At 40.7% G+C, this 27,647-nt stretch overlaps 2 protein-coding genes across 2 annotated transcripts in view; one reads left to right on the plus strand and one right to left on the minus strand.

The window, feature by feature from the left end:
• Positions 1-828, minus strand: part of SYNPO2L (synaptopodin 2 like) — a 31,232-nt gene extending 30,404 nt beyond the window's left edge. Inside the window, exon 1 of the mRNA XM_054277325.1 lies at positions 724-828. Within this exon, the coding sequence (XP_054133300.1) occupies positions 724-828 (105 nt within the window). The remainder of the gene's footprint in view (positions 1-723) is intronic.
• Positions 829-3,848: 3,020 nt separating this feature from the next.
• SEC24C (SEC24 homolog C, COPII coat complex component) overlaps positions 3,849-27,647 on the plus strand; it is a 37,622-nt gene continuing 13,823 nt past the window's right edge. The window contains exons 1-11 of the mRNA XM_054276849.1: positions 3,849-3,892; positions 11,295-11,497; positions 14,413-14,496; positions 16,838-16,979; positions 17,831-18,009; positions 19,222-19,662; positions 21,003-21,133; positions 22,270-22,338; positions 24,050-24,161; positions 24,984-25,111; positions 26,538-26,676. Coding sequence (XP_054132824.1) covers positions 11,323-11,497; positions 14,413-14,496; positions 16,838-16,979; positions 17,831-18,009; positions 19,222-19,662; positions 21,003-21,133; positions 22,270-22,338; positions 24,050-24,161; positions 24,984-25,111; positions 26,538-26,676 — 1,600 coding nt within the window. The 5' untranslated portion in view covers positions 3,849-3,892; positions 11,295-11,322. The remainder of the gene's footprint in view (positions 3,893-11,294; positions 11,498-14,412; positions 14,497-16,837; positions 16,980-17,830; positions 18,010-19,221; positions 19,663-21,002; positions 21,134-22,269; positions 22,339-24,049; positions 24,162-24,983; positions 25,112-26,537; positions 26,677-27,647) is intronic.

Consider the following 27,647-nt stretch of genomic DNA (forward strand, 5'->3'; position numbering starts at 1 on the left):
GCTTAATAAAGAGGACCTTTTTTCCCTCTAGTTTTCAATCTATTCAGTAGTCTTTCTGAAAAGACAACAGTAACAGCTGTTTATCAAAAGTAGTGCAACACAAGGTTCATGTTTATTCAATTTTTTAAATCTCCCATTCAAACAATTGTTTTTCTTTAATCCTTGAAATTAAACCTGTATTTGCTGCCTAGAGCATCACAAATATTCACTTCAGACAGTGTGGGAAAACTTTCACCAACAGAAGAGGCACTAAGAAATGTACATCTATTTTGAAAGCTGGAATATAGGAATGAAGTGTTAGGGACAATTGTATTAAAAATACGGCTTTAACTGCTTCAATTTATTTTTTCTTTAGTTGGATGTCTTTCATGAGTACTGAAGTTTCCACATTTGAACCCTTTTCCCTTCACTGTCACTATGGTTATAGCTCTGCTGACAAGTCAGGAGAGTTGTACAGCCTACCAAGTGTCTGAGCTGTACAGACCTGCTCTGAAGCAGATCTTCACCTGGCACTTGTCTCTACCTCAATAGCATCTATTCCAGGACCCACAGCCCACCTCACACCCTGCTTGAGCACACCACACAATTTTTCCTTTTAAGATCTGCTGCCACTGTAGGGAGTTCCTGTATTCCTTAACAGTAGTGAAAGATGCCCAACTCAGGAGGGATATCTTAGTTCAGCAGAACAACTTTGCTCTCACAGTTCACACCTCAAGGTCCTACCTTTGACACTTGAAGGGGTCTTTTCTGCTCTGAACCCCCTTGCAGGCGGAAGCCCCAGGGGGCACCTCCAGACAGAGTGATGAGCATTTCTTCTTCAGCTCCCATGATTTCTGTGCTTTAGATATTTTGTCTTCACAACTTCAGTACAGATTCCAGTTCTCAACAGGCAGAATCTTCTATTCCCATATCCACAATTCACACCACCACTCTCTAGTCCCCACAAGGCCCTCTGCTTACTTTCTCCTTGAAGTTCACACACACACAAGAGTTGAGACTGTCAAGCCCAGCCTTCACTGCTCTTCTGGACTCTCAGCTGCTGCTCTGCCTATGATTAGACATTTGATTCTGCCCTTGGGAAGGGGCCAGAGTTGTCCCACACACGTGTCATGTCAATCTCACCCTCTGTGCCCCCCCGCGTACATGATGGATCTCTCACCGGAACGTGGCTGAAAATAGCACACCTCCTGTCTCTCCAGAGCTTTGTCTGACACTCTGAAAGCTGGAAGCATTACAGTAAAATTTTTATTTCCACTTTGCATTCCAAATGCAAAACTTAGAGTCACTCAGTACTCAGGATCCATTAGTTTGAGTTTCAGGCAATGACATGTCACAGGCACAAACCTGTACAAATCAGGTGACAGCACCTGACCCCATGAATTGAACAAAACCAGCTTGCAATTAATGTGCTCTCCACTTCTATTTTCTGCATGCAGCTAGTGTCTTTACACAGCAGCACTATGCCTGCCCTGAAAGCCACAGGCAGACTGTAGACGTGCTGTGCTCCCTCTGCAGCGTGTAGCTCCCTGACATCCCCTACATCCACTTGTAATACTAGACTCTGGGACCAGAATAGCTGGGATTAGCTCCACACACTGGATTCACACAGTTCTCTGCAGGACACTGCTTATAGACTCAATGGCCGAGAGAGCCCAACCAGGTCATAGAATCAGAGAATAGTTTGGGTTGGAAGGAACTTTTAAGGATCATCTAGCCCAATCTACCTGCAATGAGCAGGGACATTTTCAACTCTAGCAGATTGCTCAGAGCCCTGCCCAATGTGACCTTGAGTGTTTCCAGGGATGGGGCAACTGCCACCACTCTGGGCAGCCTGTTACAGTGCTTCACCAGCCTGGTAGCTGTCACGATCAGTCTTTACAAACGGGTTTCGAGATGGTTCTTGGATTTGATCTCAGGGTGCAAAAAACCGACACGGCACAGGGGATTTGCAGTAATAACCAAAACAAATGCACCTTTATTGAATGATCACAGCAAAATGCAATAGAGGGACTAAGGGAGAGAAAAAGATAGAGAAAGAGAAAAGAGAGAGAGAGAGAGAGAGAGAGAGAAAGAGGGGGCTATAGCTACCAAATCTAGAGACAAAGTCCTTCAGTCCAGTCCAGTCAAGGATCCGCCTGTTACGTCGCAGAGATATCAAAATCTCTAGCTAACTCAGAGGGGTTTTTTCCTTGTATCTAGTCTAAATCTACCCTCTTTTCATTTAAAACCATTATTCCTTGTCTTGTAACTATAAGCCCTACTAAAAAGTCTGTCTCCCGGTTTTTTAAAAGCCTCCTTTAAGTATTGAAAGACCAAAATAAAGTCTCCTCAAAATGTTCTTTCAGGCTGAACAACCTCAACTCTCTCAGCCTTTCTTAGTAAGAGACACCTTCATCCCTCTGATCATTTTCTTAGCCTCCCTCTGGACCTGCTCCAATGGGTTTATGTCTTTCCTATGCTGAGGACCTCAGAGCCGGACACAGGTCTCTGCATGGGGTCTCACTAGAGTGGAGAAGAGTCTTTCAGTGTTTTTTCTTTAGGAACATGACAGACATGACCTCCTAGCCATCCCAAGGCAGGGAGTTATACAAGAGTTAAAGTCAATCCTCCCCCTTTCCTACAAGGCATAAACCATCATTTTCTGTTAAGGTTCTGAGGACAAGCTTACCCTTACCTCTTCCTTATTCTGCATGTGCTTAGCTCTCAGTGACTAATATCCTTATACCATAACATCCAGAGGATGTACTTTTGCTGTGATGCCACTGCTTGGTTGACTACTTCATTGCTACTACTATAGCACCACTCATCCACTGCTTGGTTGACTACTTCATTGCTACTACTATAGCACCACTCATCCAGTGCCATTGCATATTGCTGGTGGGCACAAACCAACATGATCACAGAATCATCAAGGTTGGAAGAGACCTTTGAGATCATCAAGTCCAACCATCCACCCAGCACTACCACTGTAACCCCTAAACCACTAAATCATATCACCCAGTACCAGATCCTGATGCCTCTTAAACACCTCTTACTTAAACACCTCCTCTTAAACACCAACCTCCGGGTTGGTGACTTCACCAAATTCCTGGGCAACCTATTCCAATGCCTGACCACCTTAACAGCGAAAATATTTTTAATATCTAATCTGACTCTCCTCTGTCTTAGCTTCAGACCATTTCCTTTTGTCCTCTCTGTAGCCACAGAAGAGACCAGTCCCCACTTCACAGCAATCTCTTTCAGACAGTTGTAGAGGGTGATCAGATCCCCTATGAGCATCCTCTTCTCGAGAATAAACAATCCATGGTCCCTCATCCATTCCTGTAAGACAAGTTTTCAAACCTTTCACGAGCCTTGTTACCCTGCTCTGGACACGTTCCAGCACCTCAGTGCCCCTTCTGAAGTGAGGGGGCCAGTAGGGCCTGCTGAAGGCAGTACTTGAGGTGTGGCCTCAGCAGTGCCGAGTACGGAGGGACGATCACTGCTGCTGTTGGCATGGAGCGAACAACTCCCTGCACCTTGGTGGTGCAGAACTGGCCCTGGTTGCTCCCCTGTCGCGGTCTTTCACAGGCCGCTGGCGGGACAGGCGGCCAAGGGCACCGTGGTCAGTGGTGCCCGCGGCTCAGCAGCGTTCGGCCGAGCCCCGCTCACGCCTCAGCGCCCGTGCGGGCAGCTCTGCTTCGGGCCGCGCGACAAGCGCCCCGCGGCCCTCCCCGCAGCTGCAGTCACCGCCCGCCCAGCCAGGACGTCAGGGGCCGGGGCCTCCCAGCGCCTGCGCCGCATCCGGGCCCCGGCGGGCGGAGCGCGGACGTGGCAGCGGCAGGCGGGGAGCGGCAGGCGGGGAGCGGCGGGGCGGGAGCCGGAAGTGGGCCCGGCAGTGGCGGCAGCGGTGGTGAGTGAGGCCCGAGGGGGCTCCGGGTGGCCGGGCCCACCGGCGGGGCCGTGCGGTGCCCGCTGCGGGCGAGCGAGCGGGTGGGCGGCATTGAGCCCGGCACCGCGCCCGGCGGCCCGGCCGCGGCCCGGAGCCGAGGCGCTGCCGCCGCTGCCGCTTCCTCCTCCGCCGAGGCCCGGTGGCTCCCGGTCGGGTGACGCGTCGGGCCCGCCGTGCTGCGCGCCACGGGAGGCTCTGCAGAGCCCCAGGGCTCGCCGGAATGCGCCCGCCGGGAGTGTCCGCATCGCCCGCGGCCCGGCCGGTGCCGGCGGCCTGCGGAGCCGGGCCGGCTGCCGGCGGGGCCTGCACTTCCAGTGCCTGGGCTGCCCGGGAGACCCGTCGGTGTCCCGGTGCGGTGCGGCGACACCCCGCGGCTGCGAGTCGGGCCGTCGGTCCGGCACGGAGAACCGAGTGCTGCTTTTTGGTCGGGGTGCGCCGCGAGTCAGATACCCCCTTCTGCAACCTCTCTAATCTCCTGTAATCCGCGGATCCTTCCCCTGGCGTTTGTGCTGGGCTGTTCAAGCTTTCATTCATTCGAGCTTTGCAAAGGATGGTCATTCCTGGCGCAGATCTGGCGACTGAGATTGGGTGGATTTGGTAGTAAAATTTAATGGTCGTGTGGTTGTGGAGATGGCATGATCGAAATACAAGTGTAGTCTTGAAAAGGTGGTTATGCAAGATGGGACTCTTGCTTTCCATGTAGATGGGGCTTTAAATGTGTTTTCTGTTGTTGGAATTTGCTTTCAGTCTTTCTGAGAAATGCTTTTGATGGAGTATGGTGAAGCTTAGTTTCCTTAAGTTTGTTTGGTGAGGTTTTTTTGGGATGTAGTGATCTCTGAGAAGGGCTGCAAAAGCATCCAAACTGGGCTGTAGTTGAAGTTCTTTTTAAACTTACTGGCTAGTAGAAAGTAGTTGTTGAGACGTAAAAGAATTGCTTACACCTATGTCAGAAGTTATCCACAGGAAGTAATGTTTATATTGTCATTGAAAATACAGATTTCTTTTTTCCAGTTTGGTACTCAGTTGATTGTTAGCTATTAATGTGATAATTCCTTAAAAATATTTCTGGATCCATTTCTGTTACAGGATTATTATGTAGTCGACTTTACCAAATGTTGTGAGGAATGTTGGACAGAAATCACTATCTGAGGCATAACATGCAAATTCTTTTTTGTTGTTTTTTACAAACAGTGTAAAAATGGGAGATGACTATTGATTTTGTATTAAAGTCTTTGTTTTTTATTAATGTGAAGTTTTCGTGAGTCAGTTTAGGGAACTTTGGCTTTAACATTGTTTTTCTCTTTCCCACAATGTTCTCCTAGAGTAGGTGTTCCAGTTAAGGGACAGATAGAAATATATGTAGCCAAAAACTTCCAGGCTTTCCTCTTTAGGGGAGACTTACTTTCAATCACATATATACACTCTGTGAAAACATAAATATTTCTATCCATTTTCATGTGGAACAGGTTTATGCTAATGGACCTACCCTTTTTGGCTTGAAGCTGTGCAATTCAGGATTCTTTTACTGTTGTAGACAGAGTATGAAGAGGACATCAATATAAAGAATATATAATTGCTTCTTAATATGCTGTGACGTTCACTCCAGGTTTTAATTTCATGGTTGAAAGCTGACTTATAGCAATGAACAGCTATTTAAAAGATTATTTTTTTGATTGGTGGTTTGGTGCTTGTAGTTCTTTGGATGTTTTTTCCTGCTGTGGTAGGACTGTGTTATCTTCCTGTAACACTTATTATCAGAAGGAGGGTCAAAAACCAAAGGAAGAATTGATGGTTGGCTAAAGAAGGGCAAGGTACAGAGTCACCAACAGTAATCAACAGCAAGGTCTCTGCAGAAGAGAGGTGGATGTTTCTTGTTCTTTAGGTTTGAAAAGGTGTGCTAGGGATAAATTGTGAAGATAGAGCTTGTTTTATATGTCTAGCAGGATTCATTGTTAACATAGAAAGCACTAAAAGACAGTATAAACTGGAAGTAGGTATTAGGAAAAGCTAATTGTCACCTTTTTTGTTTCTTACAAGTGATGGAAATTGTGTAATGTGTATTTGTGTAGAGCAAGTCAAAGCACGGAGGTGGCCAGTGTATGTGAAGAAAACTGTGTATTCCCTTTCTTCCTTCTGGCCTCTTCCCTAAATTTGAAACTGCTCATGTAGCTTTTTCTGATCCATTATGCTTGTGCAAGATTCACAGAAATGATTCAGATTACTTCACTCCTTGTAACATCTGTACACGTGTATGTGAGGGTAGCTAGGAAGCAGAGAGATCCTTTGCTGTGGTTTTGTTGATGCTGTATTGTCAGTGACTTTTGCCTCCCTGGGGTTGCTCTTTGGAAGCCATGCTCATAGCAGAGCGTTTTTCAATTCTTTTCCTAGGGCTTTATTACAGTGATAGAGATGTGAATCAGTCCCACCAGGAGACTTGAGTCAGCGAAGTATAAAGTGTTCTTGAGGTAGAAATCCGGTGGTGATGGCAGGGGTTGGAAGTATTGGTAGTTTTAAGGTTAGGTCAAGACTAAGCTGGGTTTTTTGTATTCAGTTTTTAATCACTTCCACTCTTGTAACTTGTGTGCTGTATTGTACCTTGCCCAGGATAATGAATCAGCCTTACAAAACTGGGTTTAATGTGGCCTTCTTTAGAGTAGTATGAAAGTGATCATACCTTAGATTCACTTTGAAAACTGTGTCTTATACTTTTTGTGAACTGTTAAAACAAATGTTTCTGGCAGTAATTCAAAATGCATAGATGAAGAAGATGTTACCTGTGGTGTAACAAGTTGAGAATCTGCAAAAGAAGGAAGAGAGAGTGCCACACAGTACAGCCAGATTGGAGTGGATTCCAGTATTGCCTTTTGGGTTGACTTGGACAAATGTGTGGGAGGCATTTGTTACAATGGCCTGCCAGCTTACAGATTGGTTGGCACTTTCTGACTTCTAGGACATGAGTTTCTTTTCCGAGATTTTCTACAGAAAAAAAACCCCACCCAGTAATTTTTTATATCTGAAAAGAACCAAGTGTTCCATGAGTGCTTGTAGAAGATGTAGTCAAGCTGTCAATGAAACAAAAACAAGGACATTTCCCATTCTGAAGAGTGCTGTTAGCTCCAGAGTCTGGGTCTTTGTAAGAATAGCAAAACCTTGCTGCTGCCAGAAAGTTACAGAGCAGAAACATTAAAAGTAGTGTAGGCAGTCCTCTGAATTACTGGTGCTCTCCTATCCCATCTTTTGGAAATAGTTTTGATTTTTGTGTTAAGTTAAATATTTCCTTCATGGCCATGTGGTTGACTTGGGTTATGTATTTTTTTTGTTGTTGTTGTTGTAGGTTTGGGTGTTTGTTTTTTTTTTTTTTAAGGTATCAGTCCCCTCAGAAGTTGAAATAAACAGGCTTTTTCTTTCTCTGGGACCAGTAAAAAAAAAATTTCTTTTTCAAAGAAAGTAATTTTGCTGTATGCCTTTCCTTTAGAAAGTGAACAAGAACTGATGAGATCAAGCTTTTCACTTTCAAAAGGGAGTTAACAATGAATGCAGACTATAAAAATGATGAATATGAAGTTTTCAGTGATTTGGGAGATTTGCTCATTGAAACAAGTTCATATGAATCACTAGTTTTTTTAAAAGCATGTTATAAAAAGTCACTGTGGTCTGATTTGTTTGGATACTAAGTAATCTTGAAGCTATTGTAAAAATTTAGATATTCAGCACCTCCTACATTATTCCTGGTAATTTTCCTCCCATCAGTTCATTACTGATCCTCACTGCTTGTCTGTCTTGTACAGCAGCCTTTTCATGTAATTGTGGCTTTGCAACTGTGTTGACCAAAACGTCGTGCTCAGCTGCCTTTATACAGAGGAATAGAAAATGGTATAGAGTGACTGCTTCCTGCTTTGCAGGAAAATTGTTGTTTATGGTAATGACCACTTGTCATAGGTTTTTTTTCACTAGCATCAGTCCTGCTTATTTGAGCTTTGTATTGTAACTGCTGAGTAGTAAATGGTGTCCAACACCATGTGTCAGTGTTATGTTTGGCTTAGTTTTGGTAATGTGTTGCTACGTGCAAAGGAATATCCTCAGCATTCTTATCCAGTAAAATGGCCTCTTATCTCCATTTCTCTCTATCTGGTATATGTGTTATTTCTGTCATTCTCCCTACCCCAGCCACCCTTCATGTCGTAAGACAGCATAAAATTATCCCTTTCTCCATATCTCTTCGAGTGACCAGGTTCTAATTTACACAGAGATGTTTTTTGAGTGAAAACAAAATGAATGTTTGGTACAAATAACTTGTACTGGGGAAGAGGGAAAACAGACTCAGTGGCAACTGTCTTCCACCTTCTTAGAGGCAAATACTCTTGCTCCTGCCTTATGGTACTTCACATCAGTGATGAGCAAGTGTGCCACAAACCTTATGTTCAGAGCAAGTTGGGCACCAAAACAAAGAAGCAGCCTTGTCCACAGCTTCAGCACTGGACTGGTTCCTAAGTCCGCCTCCTTGACCCTCTGCCAGTGCAGAGAAAGCAATAGCTCATGCTGTGGTGGAGGTGAGCCTGTGCTGGCTGGCACATGGGCTAGCTAAAGCTCTATCTGTTTTTCAGTTGAGACACTGAATTAGAACCATCTTGTTTGTGTAGCTACAAAAGTGTAGGAGATTATCTCAAAACTCTTTTTTTTCTCTAAGATGTGCATTAAATCAGCTTACCTCTCAGATTTGGTATTGAGGAGAGAGCAACAAGCTACAGATAGCACCTGCTCAGGCAGGAGGTACTGATATTCACATGAGGGAGGGAAGGCTGAAAAGGGAATAGTAAAAGATCATCAAGTGAGATTGCTGAGTATGCACTCACAGCAGTAAGTCACAAGTGGTTTACAAGGGACAAGTTTGAGTTCTTATCCTATTGTGCTTTAGAAAAACAGGAGAAAAAGCATGAAAGATTCATCTTCTGCTCTGTAGTAATTCCTAGTTCAAACATTAGATCTGTTCAGGGATTTCTGTAGCTCTTACTTGTGAAAAGTGTCTTAGTGGTTGTAGCTCAGGAGCTATCCTGTGGAATACTGCTACTCAGCAGCTCTTCTGGAGGAGAGACCTGTTTGCAGGAGCAGTGACTGGAAGCCAGGTTTCTCATCCAATCCAATAAGCAGGGACAGGAAGAGGAGATCACAGCCCTCCTTCCTTGTCAGAAAGCCCTGCCCAGGTGTTCCAAGATGTGCAGGTAGAGGAGTCCTCTCCTTGTGTTCTTCCTTGCCGGTACTGCCCCCTTTGCAGGAGGGACTCTCTTGCTGTGCTGTTTGTACAGAACAGGAGGTGGCTGAGGGTAGGGCTGTCATTGCAGTGTGGTCACACTGATGCCTGCCTGGGCAGTAAGAGGTTAACCTTTCAGGGAGCTCGGGAAGGGAGCAGGTCCCAAAGTCCAGACTTCCTGCCCACATGGCTGCTCAGGTTAGACTGTTCTGCAGAACTAAGTCAAAGGTAGTGTGGGAAGCCAGAGTTTTTAGAGATTACACGTTATAAACATGACAGTAAGAGAGTAATCATGTTTTAAACCACTGCAGGCTGATGAAAAATTGTCATGCTCTTGTAAGATGTTGCAAATTGCATGTTAACTTTCAAGAGCAAATTACCTGTAAATATTGAGGAGATCTTTTTCTAAACAAAAGCCCTATCTTTGCCTTTATACACTTTGGAGAATAACAATGTAAAACTTCATTTATTTCCTTTCATAAAAGTTTAAAATCTAATTTCAGAGTAAATGTTAGTAATCTTAGCATTGACATTTGTCATGTTTACTAGCTGTAGGAGGTTAAATGTAGTGTTTATGTTTTGTGCTAGCTTTCTTTTGTAAGTAATTAAATCTCTCTATTATGATATATGTATTTTCCCTTTATGGTATGTATGAAAGAATTTCTTCATGTGGATGATTCTTACAGAGCTGTAGTTCTTCCAATGGCTTTGCTGTACAACTGTGGTGTCAGTTGCTGAAATAATTCTTCAGCATCATATTTTTGGTAATGTGAAGAAGTAATTTTAGCATTGTTTGGCATATGCTAATCAGAGTGTAGGCAAACCAGCTTGGGGCTTTTACACCTGATTGAGTTAAGCTACAGATTCCTGGTCAGGCTTTGCTTCTGGTGGCTGCTGCACCTCTGTCTCCTCTGTGTTAAGATTTACTTTGTATCTTTAATGCACAAGTTCATCATAGAGTTTGGAGAAAAATGTAAGGGCAACATTAGTTATTTATGTTATTTTTGCTTTGCATTTTTATATAAACTGATGGTTTTTAGTGAAGAATTTAATTGCCCTAAACATGTTTCTTTAGTGTTAGTGTAGGTAGTCTCAGCTGAAGAGGCTAACAGTGACATGAAGTGTCCAAGAAGTACAGGTGATGCAAAGTATTCTTATGAGAAACACACCATGAGGGAATCTCCTGCCCCTGAAGTAATCTTCTTGATTCTCCACAAGTCAAAGGCACTGTGGGTCATGTGCCCGCTTCCTGTTGTAAGAATTGCCTCTTTGGTTTGGGGTCTTACAATAACAGTTTTGCTTTTCTTGTTATAAAGTTAGTCAGTATCTTTATAGAGTTAATTAGGGGAGTTGGGAATCTGTTAAGCAAGATTTCTTGCAAAAGTTTGCTAAGAAATGTTTCTCCTGTCTCTGACATTCTGTTTCAGGTGTTACACTTTGGTAAAACTCCTTTAGTGCTATCTTTGCCTGTAATTATTTTCCATTTTTAACACCTTTCCTAGGTGAAAATTTTGCTTTTGGAATATCTTTGTTTTCTGAAACATATGTATATAGCAAGGACTTTAAATCATCTATTGCTAAAAAAAGGCCATAGCCCCCTATGCTGGTCCTGTTCTAAAGTCCATCAAACACTTCAGGCAGCTGCCTTTGTGGATGGTGAAGCTTGCTGCTTGTAATGAGGAAACATGATCGAGGAAACTAACACAGAGGTGACAGCTGAACTTGTTCAGTGTTATTGAAGTGTTATGTTAAGGGATCATCTATATAATGAAATGTGTTTTCTGTTGGTCTGACTCTGTGAGGTGGAAGTAGTTTGAAAGGTTTCTCGGAAGCTTGATAATAATCTGCAATGGAATGGCAAATGATGGTATTTCTATCTAAGGTGATGATCACAGGTCTAACTAGTATGAAATGCTGACTAGAAAACATAGTTTCTGAAAGTACTGTTTTAAATAGCTCTTGTAAAGCATTTATTGACTTGCTGTGCAAGAGTAAGTTATTAATGTTTTAGCTTCCCAAGTATCTTAACATCTCTCACTTATTTGAAAACAGTAGGGAAGCTGACCAGTTTGGTTTTATATCTGCTTAAAGTCGTTTTTCCCCCCCTTTTTGCAGGTGAGGTTAGGTTGGGGATGTGAATACAATGAGTGTAAACCAGCAAGCTCACACGGGGCCTCCTTACGGGCAACCTCAGCCTGGCTATCAGGGATTCCAGCAGCCTGCCTACGGGGGACAGTCACTGCCAGGGGCTCCTCAGTCGCAGTACGGAGCCTATAATGGGCCGGTGCCAGGATACCAGCAGCCAGTCCCTCCACAAGGTACTGCTCGGGCAACACTTGCTCATTGATAACCTGTCAATTACGGGTGCTTGCAGGTTTTGCTGTGTGCTTACACGATGTCCTGTTGCTGTATACAATATCCTGTTGTAAGACTTTGGGGGTTTTTTGTGGTAGTGATTATCTTTTTTTCTCTATGTAATTTGCATGATGCTAAAAATCACATCATCCCATATTCTGAGGTTATTGTGCTGTTTCTTGTCCAGTTTAGTGGGGTTTACTCTTTTGGTAGGTCATAAAATTAACAGGTTGAGAAACAGCCTGCTTTTTTTCTTTATGTCCATGTCCCTATGTTATTGAAACACCTGACTAAAGGAGTCTTCCTGGTGAGGTTATGTTGGGAGGCAGCAGTCAGGGACTGTAACAGATTTATAATTGAGGCTGCCTTACATTATTATATAGAAATATCTGCACTCTATCCTGAAAGACTGACATACAACTCTACGTAAAAAGAGTATTTCAAGCTATTTTCTCTAATGCCTTTAAATTCGATATAAAGTTTGTGGGCATGGGGTAAGTTAATGTATTCTAGAATTTCACTGATTCTGCAGGATCCTATCCCTTGTTATTTTTCTTTAAAAAAAAAGTAATTCAACTTTTGTTTTCCTTTTATCAAAAGAAAGTCTGACTGTAATAAAGAACTTTGTGAGTCTTGGTTTTCAATTATGTTGATTGCTTTGGGAGATCAATAGTGACTTTAACATTTGGAATGTAGAGGAGAAAATACTATTGCTTTGAATACAAGTGTGTCTGCCTTTTCAGATCACAAGAATTAATTCAGTTTTGCTAAAATAAGCACAACATTAAAATATTTGTTTCGGTTTCACATGGGTGTTCTAAGGTGATTAGGACTGTGCTGGTCATGTTAATTGTCTCTTTTCCCCCCTGCAAGTACATCTTCAATCTTTTGCAACTTCTCAAATTTTGACTCAGACTCAGTGAGAAGGATAGAACAATTGAAGTGCCTCTAATTGTCTTGAAACTAACAGAAGTGAGGGACTGAAATTTGGGTGCTGAATAATTGCACTGTTGGATTTTTGTCTAGAGTTAGTAGAGTAGCATAGTAAAAGAGTTAAGTGTGGTGTGGTAAAGAATAGGTTATTCAGGTGCTCCATCTTCCTTTTCTTTCCTTAATCCTCTTCCTCCATGCTCTCAATAAATCTCTTCTAACAGCACTTTTAATCAAAGAGTTTTGAACTAGTTTCACAAGGGGTTTGAATTCCTGTGAAAGTAATGAAAATCATCTCTGAGTGGAGGAAGGGAACTTTGCTTCCTGGGAGAGCAGAGGCAGGGCTCAGCCACTGAGAGCTCTGTCTGCTCGCTGTAGCCAGCAACTAAATCCTGTTTTCTGTCCAGTGATTGGACCTGCTTTAGTGAGGGAGAGAAGGAGATTCAAGAAGAACAAAAACTGCCGTAGATTTGGAAAAGTTGCATCAGCGCAGCTATTTATAAAAAGAGGCTTTAGCTTTAACCAATGTGAAGAATGATTAGTGTTTGTGAAAAGAAACTGATGAGCATCTTCTATCAGATACTTTAAGAATTTTCAGATTTCACAAGCCTGAAAAGCATTGCTTTTTAAGGGAATTAACTTTTTTCTTCTAGATTATTTATGGTTTGCCTTTTTTCATTTTGGGACAGCTCAGTAAGGACATACCTAGATACCTTGATAACATTCATATAAACCTGTGCAGATTAAAAATGCAGATTTTGTGCCAGTATTGATTGAAAGGTGGTATGACACTGAGGGCAACAAGGTGGTCTCATTTGAACAACAAAACTGTATTGCACTACTCCAGTAGTATCTCATGTACTTTATTGTTATTATTAGGCAAAGGCCATCCACAGTTTATGTGGATTTTTTTTCCATCTTTTTTTCTGCAACCATCATTCCTGGACTTAGCAGGCTGTATTAAGGAAATCTCAGTTGTCAGACTGTGCATTTTGGACCTGCTGTTTAGGATTCCTATCTTTAGAAAAAAGAAATGTAAAATTCAGAGCCTTACACAACAGCCAGAGGTTGACCTGTCAGTGGCTGCTGAGTATGAAATCCTTGTGGAAGAAGGAGTCAAACGAATGTCTGTCATTATCAGAGACAGCAGACAGGTTACAGTGAAAATAGTGACAGTTATCCTTTCCACCACCACCTCCAACGCATTATGTTTACTGCAAGTCTTTGTGGCAAGACCTATTGTTGCTGTACAATAGAGAGGAGAGAGAATTAATTTCAGAGGCAAAAATTTAGGAAATACTGAGGGGTAAAGGGAAAACTGTCAGTGTTATTCTATAATTTCAAAGTAGTTGTCTTAGGGATTTATTTTTAAAATAACAGTAAAATTGCCTGGGGGACTGAGTGGAGAAATGTTAGGAGTTGGTACCATCCTTAGTCAGGGAGTTTTGCTACTGATTTATGTGACAAACCCTGACTAACTAAGTGGAATCATGGGAATGCTATGGCAGTGATGATAGTCTTTTTGAGGACCAGAAGTGGAGTGCTGTGATGCTAGCTGAAAGTAGCTGCTTCTTGCTATGAGAATATTGAAAGAAGCAGGACAATTTTGCCCCAGTCCTTTAGTCAGTCTATTGGTTTCCTTCAGATGAGGTCATGCAGTTGAAAGTGCAAACACAAATATCTGAATACCAGTAATCATTAGGCTGTAGATTGTTATATATAGGCTTGCTTTATGAAAATATTAACACTTGTAATATGTAAAGACTGCATTTGTAATATGTTATGCATGGTAGAAGAGAGGGAGTATAGCTTAAAGAACAAGGTGGTAGATGACATTAATTTTGTGTATGAGATATTTTCTGGACTGCAGACTGTTCTTAGCATTGGAAAGGCCGTCTCTCAGTGCTTTCTCTCAGGCTTCATTTACTGGTCTATTCTGTCTTTCCAGGTTACTTTCCTTCCTTGGGGTTTCCTTCAAAGGGCTCTCCTGTATCTCTCAACTCTGACACTTCTCTTGCACCTAATTTTATAGGTAAATGGTGTCCTTTCTGTGGGAGTGTTTGTCTGTGTTGCTTTTTCTGTGCCAAGTTCCCATTTAATATGGATATTTATCTCAAAGGCTGGGTACCTGATTGTTTAGGCAGAGGTAGATGGGCCATTTCCCAATCTATTTGTAGGCAGCATTCCAGAAGCATAAATAGGAATGAAGAAATAACCCTAGTAGAAATCCCTTATGCATGCAGATTCATAGATAAAACTTGTGACTAATGTTTTCTGAAGTCTAATTTTAAAACCTGAATTGACCCATTCAGGTTTTGTCAGGTGCAATTCTTAGTTTAAAAGAATTCAGTCTCACCCTTGAGAAGGAAGGTGAGGTTTGAAATGATGGCATTGCAAAGAAGGGAAAAATCTCTGCAAACTACCAGGAGATTTGTGTAACTTGTGCTCTCATTTAGGGGAAAAAAACAAGTCTTTAACTTCCTTGGCTGTACTTTGAATCCAAGGTATATGTTAGGAATAGTTATTTTTCCAAAAGCTGTGATTTGAAGAAGGAAATATCTTTTTGCAACTAGCAATCAAAATGTAAGAAATGCTGCAAGAGACCATATTGTACTTCTCCTTTTATCAAACTAGTGGTATTTTGGAAGAGCTATTTCTGGAGGTGTTGATTTGTTTAGAAGGGTGTCAAAAGACAACCCTATAGGCTCAGGGCTTTGAGGAAAATCACAGGCATTTCCCATTTTGCTGTAACAAGTAAGAACATCACAAAGATGTTGAGGATTTGTCAAGAACAATGAATCTTAGACTAATAAACCACTAGATACCTATACCTGTTCTGGTGATTTCTTTTTCAGTGACTGTTTGAGCAGTCTGTAGTAGGTGTGATAGAAGTATATTTATGATGAGAACTAGAAAAAAATACTTACAAAGCTTTTTCTGAAGCACATATTTGTCAAATGGTATGCTTGTTAAATTTGAGGGTGGGGGAATTTAAGTTAATGTATATTAGAAAAGTGTGTAGGGTCCCTCCGGAAATTGGATTAAATATGCCTTCAAAGACAAAAGATAAGAAGACCAAACAGTTCACATGTACTATCAAAGGAATGCATTGGAAAATAGATGAGAGGTGTCACAAAAGAAATTCAAAAGAAATAACATACAAATAGTTGGAGATCAGGAACTGCTTAGCCAGAGGAGCTGTGAGATGAAAGTACTGTAACAGTAGTTTAGAAAATAAGAGATTAATGAGATAAAAGTATTTAAAAATAATAAATGTCTCTAGGAGTAATTAAATCCTGTCTCAAAATGAAGAACAGTAGGATGTTTAGTAATAAATAAAGAAACCCAAGAAAAATTATCAGTTATTCATACAAGGTCTAGTTAACTCCTTCATTCCCAGGTTTGCTAAGAATTGGATGTAGTAGATAAGATAGAATATATGAGTTAAAGCCTTATGCTTTAGGGTATATATGGTACTGTAGAATTGAGAAATGGCTCCCCTTATTTCCTATTTTGTAATGATTCCTCACAAGAAGGTTTCAGAATCCCTTTGAAACTTGCCATGCCAGTCACTGTCAGAGTGACACAAGAATGTGTATGTGTGGGCCTGGTCTCACAGGGCACTTTTAGTCATCTGTGCTTAATGATACCCTATATGTGAAATAGGTTCCCTGGTGGTTAACAGGCATGGTCAATTGTTCTAATTGCCAGCATTGTTAATATAGTTTTATTAAAAGGGATGTTTATATGCTCTTTTTTGGAAGTAAAAACTGCAGTTGGTCTGCTGGTACTGTATCCAACATTTTGTGGTCTGTGCAAAGACTGGTTTCTGAGGCAAATATATTTGGGCTGTGACTGAACCAGCTCAGTCTGAAAGATGGGAAAGTATTTGTGTTAGCCTCCAAGCTTGAGAGGCTGGAAAGAATGGTCTGTGGTGGCCCCCATTATGCTATATATAAATGCAGTAAGCCTTGTAGATTTTGAAAATGGAATCTGCTTGCATAGCCTGCTTACCTTTGAGGCAGAGAAAACTGACTTGTAATGGATATTAGATTCCACTGAATACTCTTGATTTAGATAAAAATAATTGGACTTGGAGGGGAAAGGATTCAGTACCTTACTGATGAGATAATGTTTTTTTCTTCATAAAAGATGAAGTTGTCTTTTGAAAACCATCCACAGCACATATTTTCTGCTTGATCTGTGTGGAGATGGTAACTAGTGACACTGGCTAAAAGTATTTGTGCATAAATTATTTGTTGCTCATGGACTATTGTTATAGCAATTCTGCACTTGAATTTTTCATGGTAGTTGGTTCAAGCCCTTGTTTCTATAATTTGTGATATTTTAATATTTTTTCTTTATGTTTGTAGGTTCGTTAAGAGCCCCACCAACATCTGGAGCTCCTCCTCCAGCCTCTGGAGCATCTCATCCTTCTGGCCACGTGGCATACAGTCAGTTTGAACATGGAGATGTGCAGAATGGAATTCCAGCCTCAGCAGCCCCAATGCAGAGGTGCATATGAGAAGAGTGAATTATAACAAAATCCCACCTTGGCATACTCATGCTAGGTCTAGACTTTATAGATCTAAATCAAACTAAGTACTTCGGAGTTTTGTAGGACATTGACTTTTTTCCTTGTTATTGTTTTGAAGCAATGTTTTGCCACAAGGATATTCATCAGACAGTGAGTATATCTGGAGATGAAAAATTTGTGAAAGGATGTGAGCAGATGTCAATGATGAAAACCTCTTCTCCTCCTAAGACGTTCTTTGTGGTTTTGGTTTTCCCCTAAAAAAAATCAGTTGCATCCACCCAACTGTAGTATTTGTTCCTCGGCAGTGTGAAATGATCTCTGGAGCTTCTGTCAGTCTTTATTGAATAATTTCTTGGTATTGATTCTAGGCCCTCTTCTGTCCCTTATGGATTCCTGAGTTACTATCATCTAAGGCTCTTCAACATCTTTTCCAGAAAGATACTGCCATTACCTCTGTGGTGAAAGTGGCAGTAGTCTTGGAGAGTTCAAATGTTTTGAGTGGCACAACGTTTTTACATAGCTGTGCAGGCCTTACTGTTGCTCACCATATAGACTCTATGCAGTGTTTCTGATTTGTTGTGTAAACTGAAATGGAATTAATAAAAATACAGAATTTGTACTTTAAGAGCGAATAGATTTATTTGTTTCGAGAAAGGGATTCAGATGCAGGCAGAACATGTAATTTTTTTGGCAGAACTGAGCTACAGTGTTTCATGTAAATATCTGAGCCCCAGATAGTGTTTATGTGCTAGAACAATTTTAAAAGGCACAGGGAATTGTAACTTCTTCTATAATGAGGAATCACTCAGTTTGTCATCTTTCCTCTCAGGCCACCTGCTTCTCAGCCGTTCCTGCCAGGCTCAGCACCCACGCCTGTCAGCCAGATATCCACGTTCCAGCAATATGGGCCCCCCCCAGGCAGCGTGCAGCAGCTCAGGAATCACATGGCAGGGATGACAATTGGCTCTACTGCAGCCTCTGCTCCTCCCCCAGCTGGACTGGGCTATGGTAAGGTTTCCTGGCTACTGAAGTGTGCCATTGATTTTCATTTTTGCTAGTAATTTCATAAAAGATATTTCTTGTCAGTGATTCATTACCATATGGTTGTGGGAATTCTCTGGGTGTTGATGTCTGCCATAGTAAGCAGTAGTTTTCTTAACTAATAAGGTCATAATGGGGAAAACAGGACTGAGACTATTTCAGGGAACAGTGCTGACACTGCTGGACTTGGATAACAAAGGAGAGTAATAGCATTGGTTCTCAACTGGGTGAATCTTGTGAAACACTGAAGAGTCTACCCCTGAATCACCTGTTGGAAATTCTACATGTCTTGCCACTGTTGTATGACAGACCAGTCAAAAAAAAAAGGGAAAAAGGGCCCTGTAAATGCAAATCACAAAGGGCTGAAAATACTCTGAATGATTGTGTATAGGGCTCTGCTAGAAGTCAAGAAGGCACTCACTTAAACAGTAGAAACTGAATTTAGATATTTTTTGTTTTATAGTATTAGTTCTACAGTCTCATTGCTGTAGATTAGGGGACTTTTTAAATTGATGACTAGAGTTTTGGTTTTATTATGTGTAAACTGGTTTGACTATTTAAAAATTGTTTTGCTAAAGTACTTTATAACAAGCATCTTGTAAGACAGATTTTATAGGAAAACTAGGAGTAGGTAGGGGATACATATTTCCTTGGCCTTTTGGTAGCACATTTGTCAAAAATTATTCTCAAAAATAGTACAGTGCTGCATACAAATGGTCCTAGTTTCATGCTATTAAAACCACAAAGCTCAAAACCATTCTTGATCTACAGGCTCCCACTGAGTGTGGGGTTTAAGACAGAAACTTAGTTCAGAAAATCTATGGATAGACTTGTGGTGGTTCATGTTTTGCATATTCCTGGCTTTGTCCTTTTTTTTCTGGCCCTGAATCCTGAAATATATTCTGATTATGTAAAATAAGTAGCTCAGACTTTGAGAGAGAAAGCAATGAAAGAACTATTGAGTTTCAGATCCACTGAAAGACTTTCAGCTTTCTAATCAATCTAGGAGAATGGTCATTTAGGATTGATCTCTGCCAGTACTAAGTTCATCTGAAGATGAGAAAGTGGTAGATTTACTCAGGTGATCTGGAGCAAATGGGTTTTTCTTGCATCTTAATTGTCTTGTGTATAGAAGAAAATTATATTGTATCTTTTTTTTTTTCTTACCCGGTCCCCCAGCATCGGTTCCTCCAGTCTCAGGAAGCGTTGGTGCGACGGGATCTGGTCTCTACACACCCTACAGTGCGAGCCAAGGACCCCCTCCTCCCAGTGTGTCCCAGGCTCTTCCTGTGGCCCAGCCTCCGTTTCCTGGTCAGACAATACCAACTCAGCGCCTGCCTGCTCAAGTTCCTGGTTTTACCCCACCTCCTCCTTCTACAGGGGTTGGACCTTCCTCTTACCCTCCTACCACAGGTGCTCCAAGGCCACCTGCCATGCCAGGCCCACCACTGCCTGGGCAGACACTTGCTGGACCACCATCCTCCCAGCCTAATCATGTTTCCTCACCACCACCTCCATCAGCTATGGCGGGGCTGCACCCTGGGCCTCCCATGAGTGGTCTTCATGGACCACCTCCTCCCACTCATCCTCCTCAGCCAGGATACCAAATGCAGCAGAATGGTGAGTATTCCTAGTATAGGAATTTTAAGTTAAGTATTCTCTGTATGGTGCAAACTGAGAACTAGATTCCACATTGTCACTTATGGGCTCCTGGCTTCACATTAAAACTCTCCTCTTGTTTCCCTGTGCTAATGTCTGAGATAATATTGTGTGTCATTGTATATAATTTTATAGAATAAAATTTTATAATACAGGTTTTAATCAGGTTTTATAATACAGGTTTTAACCAGATTAATATAACTAAAAAAATTCTAGCTTACTTGGCCAAAAAGGTGTTTAGCAATTAGTGCCATAATACTATCAGAATTTGTGATCAGAATTTTATTATGGACTCCAATTTGTTGTATGCAACTTCACCTGTTCAAAAATAGACATTGGAAATACAGAAAATCCTTATTTTATATTTTTAAAATTTGTGGCCACTGTGCATATGCAGTGTGTGTGAAAGGAGTTGTTAAACGTTGAAAAAGGAGTTGCTATGTTTTCTCCTTTAATTTGCATAATCGTATTTTTCTCCCTTGTAGAAGCTTGCACATTTTAAAAGACCAGTTAAGCTTTCTAAATTAAAACCAGTTTTGGCTGCTTTTTAATCAATAACACTTAGAGATAGCTGGGATAAAGTAATCATGTGCAAATGTTAGCACTGAGAATTCCATCCCCCATGCAGCTTTGCGCAGCTGGACGGGTAAATTACTTAAAAATATCTGTTAAAATTCCTATGAACTGTAAAAATACTAATGGGTTAAATCATGCTCTTACTCTGTAAGTGATTGGAATGGTGTAAAGTAATAGGAAATAGCTTCAGGTAGTTACAAAACAAAAGAGAAAATCACACTGTAGCCTATTACTGTAGTTTCAAACAAGCCAAAACCGCCCAAGGGAACTCCTTGCATATCGTTAATTTGAAGAATTAGGGGTCATCCACTCACTTATTTGGCTGTTCTGTGTGCACTTTCCATTAGACAGTTCTGCAGGTAAATATTCATAGTACATGATCTTAATGTGCGTTATAATCAACAATTACAAACTCTAAAACTACTTACAGTAGTGTGCTGGTTTGGGCTGAGGTGGAGCTGATAGAGTTCAGACTAAAAGCCTCTGTTTCTTTGAGTCTGGTTTTGTGGACTGTATCTATCAGTTTGTTGGATTGTTGATAGAGATGTACCAGTCTAAGCTGAAACACTGTGATAAATATGTTTAATCATAGTTAACTGAAAAGCACCTGACTTTAATTTTCTTGAGGATTTTTTTATTTAATAGTGGCAGGAAATGGAAGTGCCAAATGAAGAAATGCCTAGTATTAAGGCACTGTTTGATTTTTACGTTCTTTTCTTGCTAAGGTTCCTTTGGACAGATGAGGGGTCCCCAGCCAAACTATGGAGGAGCCTATCCAGGGGCACCAAATTATGGAAGTCCCCCTGGACCACCACCTCCACCAAAACGCTTGGATCCAGATTCCATTCCTAGCCCTGTAAGCTTACTTGTTCTTACCTGTGTCATCTTCTGTAGTGTCTTTGCATAGGACAACTGACAAAGAGCAAAGCTGAAAGCAGGTTTCTCATTCCAAGGAACATCAGTTTGTTTTCCTGCTTGTGTTTCTCTCTCCTACCCACCTTCAGTCTTCTGTGATGAATAAGCCCAGAGGCAGTATTTTTCTTGGTGACTAAAGAATGGCACTGCATATGGAAATCACTGCTCTGATTCCTCAGGTCTTTTTTGTACTGTGATATCTTTTGAGGGCTTTGATTAAACATGTTTCTCCATTTCTGGATTCTTACATAATGACTTTCCAAGGTGAACTAATTTTGGGTTTTGAGGTGACAGTCTGTGAACTGTGTGATCCATGTTTAAAGTATGGTTAGTAGGAGGTGATTGTAGTGCTTTTCCTATAATCTGTCAAAAAGCTGGTTTGTGTTTTTTTTGGGTCATGAAGTCATGATGCTACATCAGTCAAATATGGACAGCTTCTCAAACTGGGATTGTCTTTCAGAGTGGAGGTTCTGAGACAGGATAAGCAGTTATATGTAATGGTTACCAACGTTGAGTAGTATTAAGACTGGTGGTATTGTTGCCACTAGTCTACAGTGCTGTTCCTTCCACTGCTCTTGATGCTGTTTCAAAACTGTGAAATAATGTATTCTTGATTTAGATCAGAACTGATGTTATTCAGAAGATACTTCTATATAAAAAAAGATTACCTATTTAGATTCCAGGTTTATGTAAAGCTTACTACTGGATTTTTTTCATAGAATATAAGTCTTTAATTGCTTGTGTGCCTCTCTTCCACTAAATGAAATCTCAAATGGCTTGTGTCAGTTGCCTTCATGTTAGCATGTTCTTAAAGCATAAATCCTCAGTTTCTAACCAAAATTAGCAGGTGAGCCACTGCCTTCATTAGCAAGGTGTTCAGAGCCAAGCCCAATATCCTGGCAAGACTGGTTTTGGGATCAGTGTATGCTGCAGAAGCTGATGTCCTGTTGCATGAACCAGTATCTAAATCTAGCTAATTCCAGTGCTGCAAGTTTGGGTAGAGAGAAGTAACGCTGTTACTTTTTGGTTTATTATTCTCTCTTTTTTTTATACTCTTTATTTCTTATTAAAAAAAAGCAACTTAATGAGCTGCCACCCCAGCAGAAACCCAGGCACAGAATAGACCCAGATGCAATTCCTAGTCCAGTAAGTGCTGTATATATGTCAATTGTAGACTGTGTGTTGGTGACCATCTGTGCATGCCTGAAACCTGAACTTCACCTTGCTAACCCTCCATCATTAATCTTTTACCCTTTCCTTGCTGTCTTCTGCTTGCCTTATCAAAATGAGTAACATTACACCACATGAGGCTTTTAAAATCTACTGTGATGAATGGTGAGGCAATAGAAAGCAGTGTTTCAGAAACAGATCATGAAGAATGTCTCCCCTTCACTTTGAGCTTTAGGCTATTGCCTCCACCAGATTCCAGCTGGCATTTTCAGTGTAAGCCAGTTGTGTAGTTGCCCATACGACATGTGTCTCATGTCAGTATGCACACAGCATGAGCTGTTGTAGCCATGTTTTCTACTGTGTTTTGATCAGAATTTGATTACTCTTCTTGCTGATATACCAGTACTGGGCCAGTGCTCTGGAGTTCTAAAATTGCAGATAAACTGGAGTTTTTTTAATGTTAATTTCTGATACAAATCTTCTAGTATGAGGCGTGGGGAGCTATAAACATTCTCTCATTATCTGTGCTCATGCATAACCATTGAATTTTGAATTTGAAAATTTAATGTTTATGTTGGACAATCTTATCTAAAGAAAGAAAAAAGCAGCTACCTTTTGGATTGGAAGACAAAAAAAAAAAACTTTTGGTTTTTGTTACCCTGTGTCACTGCTTCCTCATGTAGTCAAAGTTGATAATTTAACAGGTACCAGTGGTGAGATCACCATCAGTCAGCCTGTAGACTTTTGTAATGGGACTGCATTTATTCTAGAGTAGTCACTGAAGCTATGGGAGGCTCTCTGCTTGCAATCTGTAGTGAGAGGATGGAAGTTCTGCCATACAAACTTCTGAATCTGAGAATTTGCTCTAGGCAAAGGCAGGTGTATTTGATGGCAAAATAAGAGCAGAAGAATGATTGCTAGCTTTAATTCTTTCATTCAGTCACCGCCAAGGAAATGTAGTTTGAGCTGTGTACAGCTACAAAGGTCAGTGAATATTTTTGTTACGGCAAACTATTTAATACATTTCTGTTATCTTAAGCAAATTTGAACTTGTGTGGAATTTGAAATACCAAGAAATTTAAGATTTTTACAGGCTTTGAAGTTTGATTCATTGACAAGTCTATTGAAATTTCACTTTCCACATTTGCAGAATTCAAATCACAAACCCTTGAGCACCACAAAGTAATGAAGACTTCCACCTTGCAAGCCATCTGTCTTTAGGCCAGAGTTACAGTGGTTAGAAATAAAGGCATACTATGGAAACAGTGGGACCATAATGGAAAGAAAAGGCCAGGTTACCTATAGACTTCAGCTTGAGGATTACAGAAGCTTCTAATTCTTACTTTACTAGAACTGTACAGGGGAATACCTAAAAAAAATTCCTTTCTTGGTCTGAGTTTGGCTTTTATGAGTTCAGGTCAGACTTTAAAACACAAGATATGCTGCTACTAAGAATAATACTTGGGGAAAAATACTATTTGCAGCTTGTAATTTATCGTTAGTCAATAAGTACTATTTGAAATCAAACTGAGAGGTGACTGCTTGACAAAATTTACTTGCTCTTCTATTTTTAGAGATAGTAGTGTTTGCCTCAGGTCCCCTTTTTACTGCCTTAGAGATTTTTTATTCTACTTATTTTACTTTAAAACCAAGCTTCCACAAAATAACATGATATTTTCCATCACAGATTCAAGTGATTGAAGATGACAGAAATAACCGTGGGTCAGAACCATTTGTCACTGGAGTGAGAGGGCAGGTCCCACCTCTTGTTACTACAAATTTCTTGGTCAAGGATCAAGGTAAACTATTTTTATTTTCCTGAACAAACAAATGAAACACAGAGTCAATGACAAAACGGTGTCTTTAAAGGAAATGTGTGTTTTACCAACAGAAGCTTAGTTTCAAGTCCTGTGTTGATTTGGTCTCAGTTTAGATTCTCCTGATTGTTTGGTAGCTAGTAACCAATTTGCAGGTAAAAAATGTTTTCCAAGGCAGATACGTAGGACCAGCATTAGCAGAGATACCAGAAAGCAGCAAATGAGGCCTCTACTGTAGAGCTTTATAAAAAACATTTTAGAACTGAAATCTACTAGCAACATCATTAGAATTGGACTGGCAACTGTATTTTTTAAACTGGAGAGGGATGTAAATAGGTCTGAGGGCTCTGTAGAGAAAAGATATTTAATCTTTTAATTGCTGAAACTTCTTTTGAGCTTTGAAGTTTCAGAAAAAACTTCAGAATCTGATTCTATAATCAAGTATTTTACTCTTCAGTCTAAATTACAAAACAAAACAGTAGAAATGTTTGAGTAGAGTTTTCTGTCTACATTATGTTTTAGTCTGTGAATATATGAAACAGAAATGCTTTTTTATAGCTTTAGGTTGACAGGGTTCATTTGTTCATTCATAGGTTCATTTGTTTTAAGATCTTTTATTATATATAGTTAATAATGAAGAGGTATTTTATTGGAAATTCAAGCTTTCCATAGATTAAAACAATATTTAGCTAAGCTCATAGTGTGTGTGGCTTAACAACACAACTTAAGGTATCTTTGTTTCTGTTCTTGAATATGAACTGAATTTGTACTGAAATTTGTGGGGCTTTTTTATTTGTTCCCCAGGTAATGCCAGCCCCCGCTACATCAGATGCACATCTTACAATATTCCCTGCACATCTGACATGGCCAAACAATCCCAAGTTCCCCTGGCTGCCGTCATAAAGCCGCTGGCTACTCTGCCGCCGGAGGAGGTGAGAGCCGTGCTGGGGTCACGTGTGCCATGGGCACGCTCAGCTGTCAGCATTCAACACATTTGTTTAGAAGCATATTGAGGTGAAAAGTCCAGGTAAACATTGATTCTCCAACAGGTGTGTGATAGCAGAAGCTTCTCCTTCTGTAAAGCAGAAGAATCTTATGTTCCAAACATTTAGTATTTTGACTGCCATGGTAATTTCAGCTTTTTTGCAGAAGCTGTCAAGCACTGTGACTAAGTGACCAAAATACTAGGGTGCCTGCAGAGGCGTACACTTCCAGCTGATCTCCATTTCTTTCTTAGTCTAAAGTCTTTAAATAGTTGCTAATCATAGGTATTAAGTCTTTTCTAGAATGCCAGGTTGTGAAATTGGATGGGAATGTATGGAACAGCACTGGTTTGGCTGTCTTATATGCATGTATATGCACAACACTGTGTGGGGTGACAGAACAACACTAAGTACTGAGCACTGCTGAGCTGCACTTGCATTTCTCAGCATGCCCTTTATCTCTCAGCATTTATTTCCTTCTAGGTGTAATGTGTGGCTGTTGAGCCTTTTATCCACTCGTGTTTGGTTGCTGAAAATGTGAAAGCTCGGAGACTTTTACAGAGTTTGGCATTTTTTAAAGTAGGCTGAATACTCTGGCTATTGTGTAGTGTTAGCCTGCTTGGAGCAGTGACATGAAGACAAAGAGGGTTGTTAAATTTGAATACATAGGTCTGCAGTGTTCTGTGCCCTGTTAAACCTAAGTGTAGCATCTGCTGAGGAAAGCAATTTCCTCTGGTCTTTTAAGGGTGCTTTTCTCCTGTTGCATTTCATTTGTGTCACTAAACTATGGTTTGAATTTAAAAAACTGCTTTATGATAAAACTGACCTGTGGCTGGAGTTTAAAAGGACCACAATAGGGGAAGAAGATCTTAGTTGATAACTTGGAAGCTTGTAGAGTTACACATTTTTAGAGACACTTTACAAATAATAGTTGTTTGAACAAACTTTGAACAAACACTTGTAGTGTCCAGGAAAAAAAAAAGGCTACAATTGGAAAATTGCCCTGGAGACCAATCAGCTTCTAGTATTTAGAAGTTCTTAATGGCAAAGGCAAACTCACTGTGGAGGGGCCCTTCCAACAGATGAAGACTCAGCTGTTCAGAGCTACAACACTGTAAACAGAGCTGAAGCTTTACATAGCTAGGTGGGATAGCCCATTAATGACTCTAGCCCTCAGAATACTGCTGTGCTAGGGCTTGAATTGAAAAGCACTTAAATACTTGTTCAGGCTTCCCACATCCCCTACACTCTCTCCCACAGCTGCCAAATGCTAAATCCTATGCACTGTATAGCAATGACCACACAATGCAAAGCTTAAAACTTTCTCATCAGCATGAGACCTTTCTTTTCATGTTTTTTTCCCTTGCTTCCACAGACCCTTCCTTATTTGGTAGACCACGGAGAATCCGGTCCTGTCCGATGCAATAGGTGCAAAGCTTACATGTGCCCTTTTATGCAATTCATCGAAGGTGGAAGGAGGTTCCAGTGTTGTTTCTGCAGCTGTGTCACTGAGGGTAAGGTTTCTTCTGGAAATGCCTCTCTGGGCTCTACTGGAAAGGTCTTTGAACAAGATGCAAGCAAATAAGTCTTGATCATGTTATGATCATTTATAATGAATACTGTGATTTAGTATGTGTCTAGTCTTGTAAAAAATTTTTGGAAGGCATGTTCAGTGTTCAGTTCTGAAATTGTGCTTGAAAAGGTGTTTATGTGTTGTAGTATTGTAGCAAATTTTTAATATGAGGTATTTGTAGCATGATGTGTGGTGGTTTAAAAGTCTATTGTATTTTCTTAGGGTATTTCAAAAGTACAGTGTTTTTTAACAGGCTGAGATATAGGTCTAGCATGTGTTAGGATTATTTTTTTTCTCACAAAGCCTTTTTTTGTCTCACTAACACTCCTTTGAGATGAGATTGCAGTTAAATCTGCTACAGCTGAATAAGAATGTTCAGTACAGGCCAGATAATATTAGTTGCTTTTCTAAATTAGTACAAAACATGCTTCCTTTTAAGCATAAGTCACAATGAGCTGCTCATAGCATGACATTTGTACATTTGTTTTGAAGGCACAGAGGAAAGTAAGGTACAAGAAATCTTATGATGATGTTTTCAATGTTCCATTTGGTAGCACTGATGGCTTTTAATGGACTATTCTTACCACCTCAGTTATGCTGTACAACTGTTTGTACTAACCAAAATGGGGATTAGAAATGGTCAGCTTTAAAAACCAATTTTGTCTGGTGATTTTCTGCCTGCATACACTCCCTGTCCTGCTCACTCAGCAGCTGTATGAAGGGCTGTACCTGTAACAATTGAGCAGAGGCAGAAAAGGGAGGGATGCTGAGACACTGCTGATGAAAGCAATATTGTGAAAACACAATGTAGTTGTACCTAAAACTTAATAACAATTTTTGTTTTCTCTGCAAATACCATGAGGAATTTCTTCTTTGCAAGTACCAAATTAACTTGTATGAGATGTTTACTTG

The sequence above is a fragment of the Melozone crissalis genome, unplaced genomic scaffold (assembly GCF_028551555.1).
Source record: "Melozone crissalis strain CALT ecotype California unplaced genomic scaffold, PUWL_Pcris_2 ptg000019l_1, whole genome shotgun sequence".
NCBI classification, from domain to species: domain Eukaryota; kingdom Metazoa; phylum Chordata; class Aves; order Passeriformes; family Passerellidae; genus Melozone; species Melozone crissalis.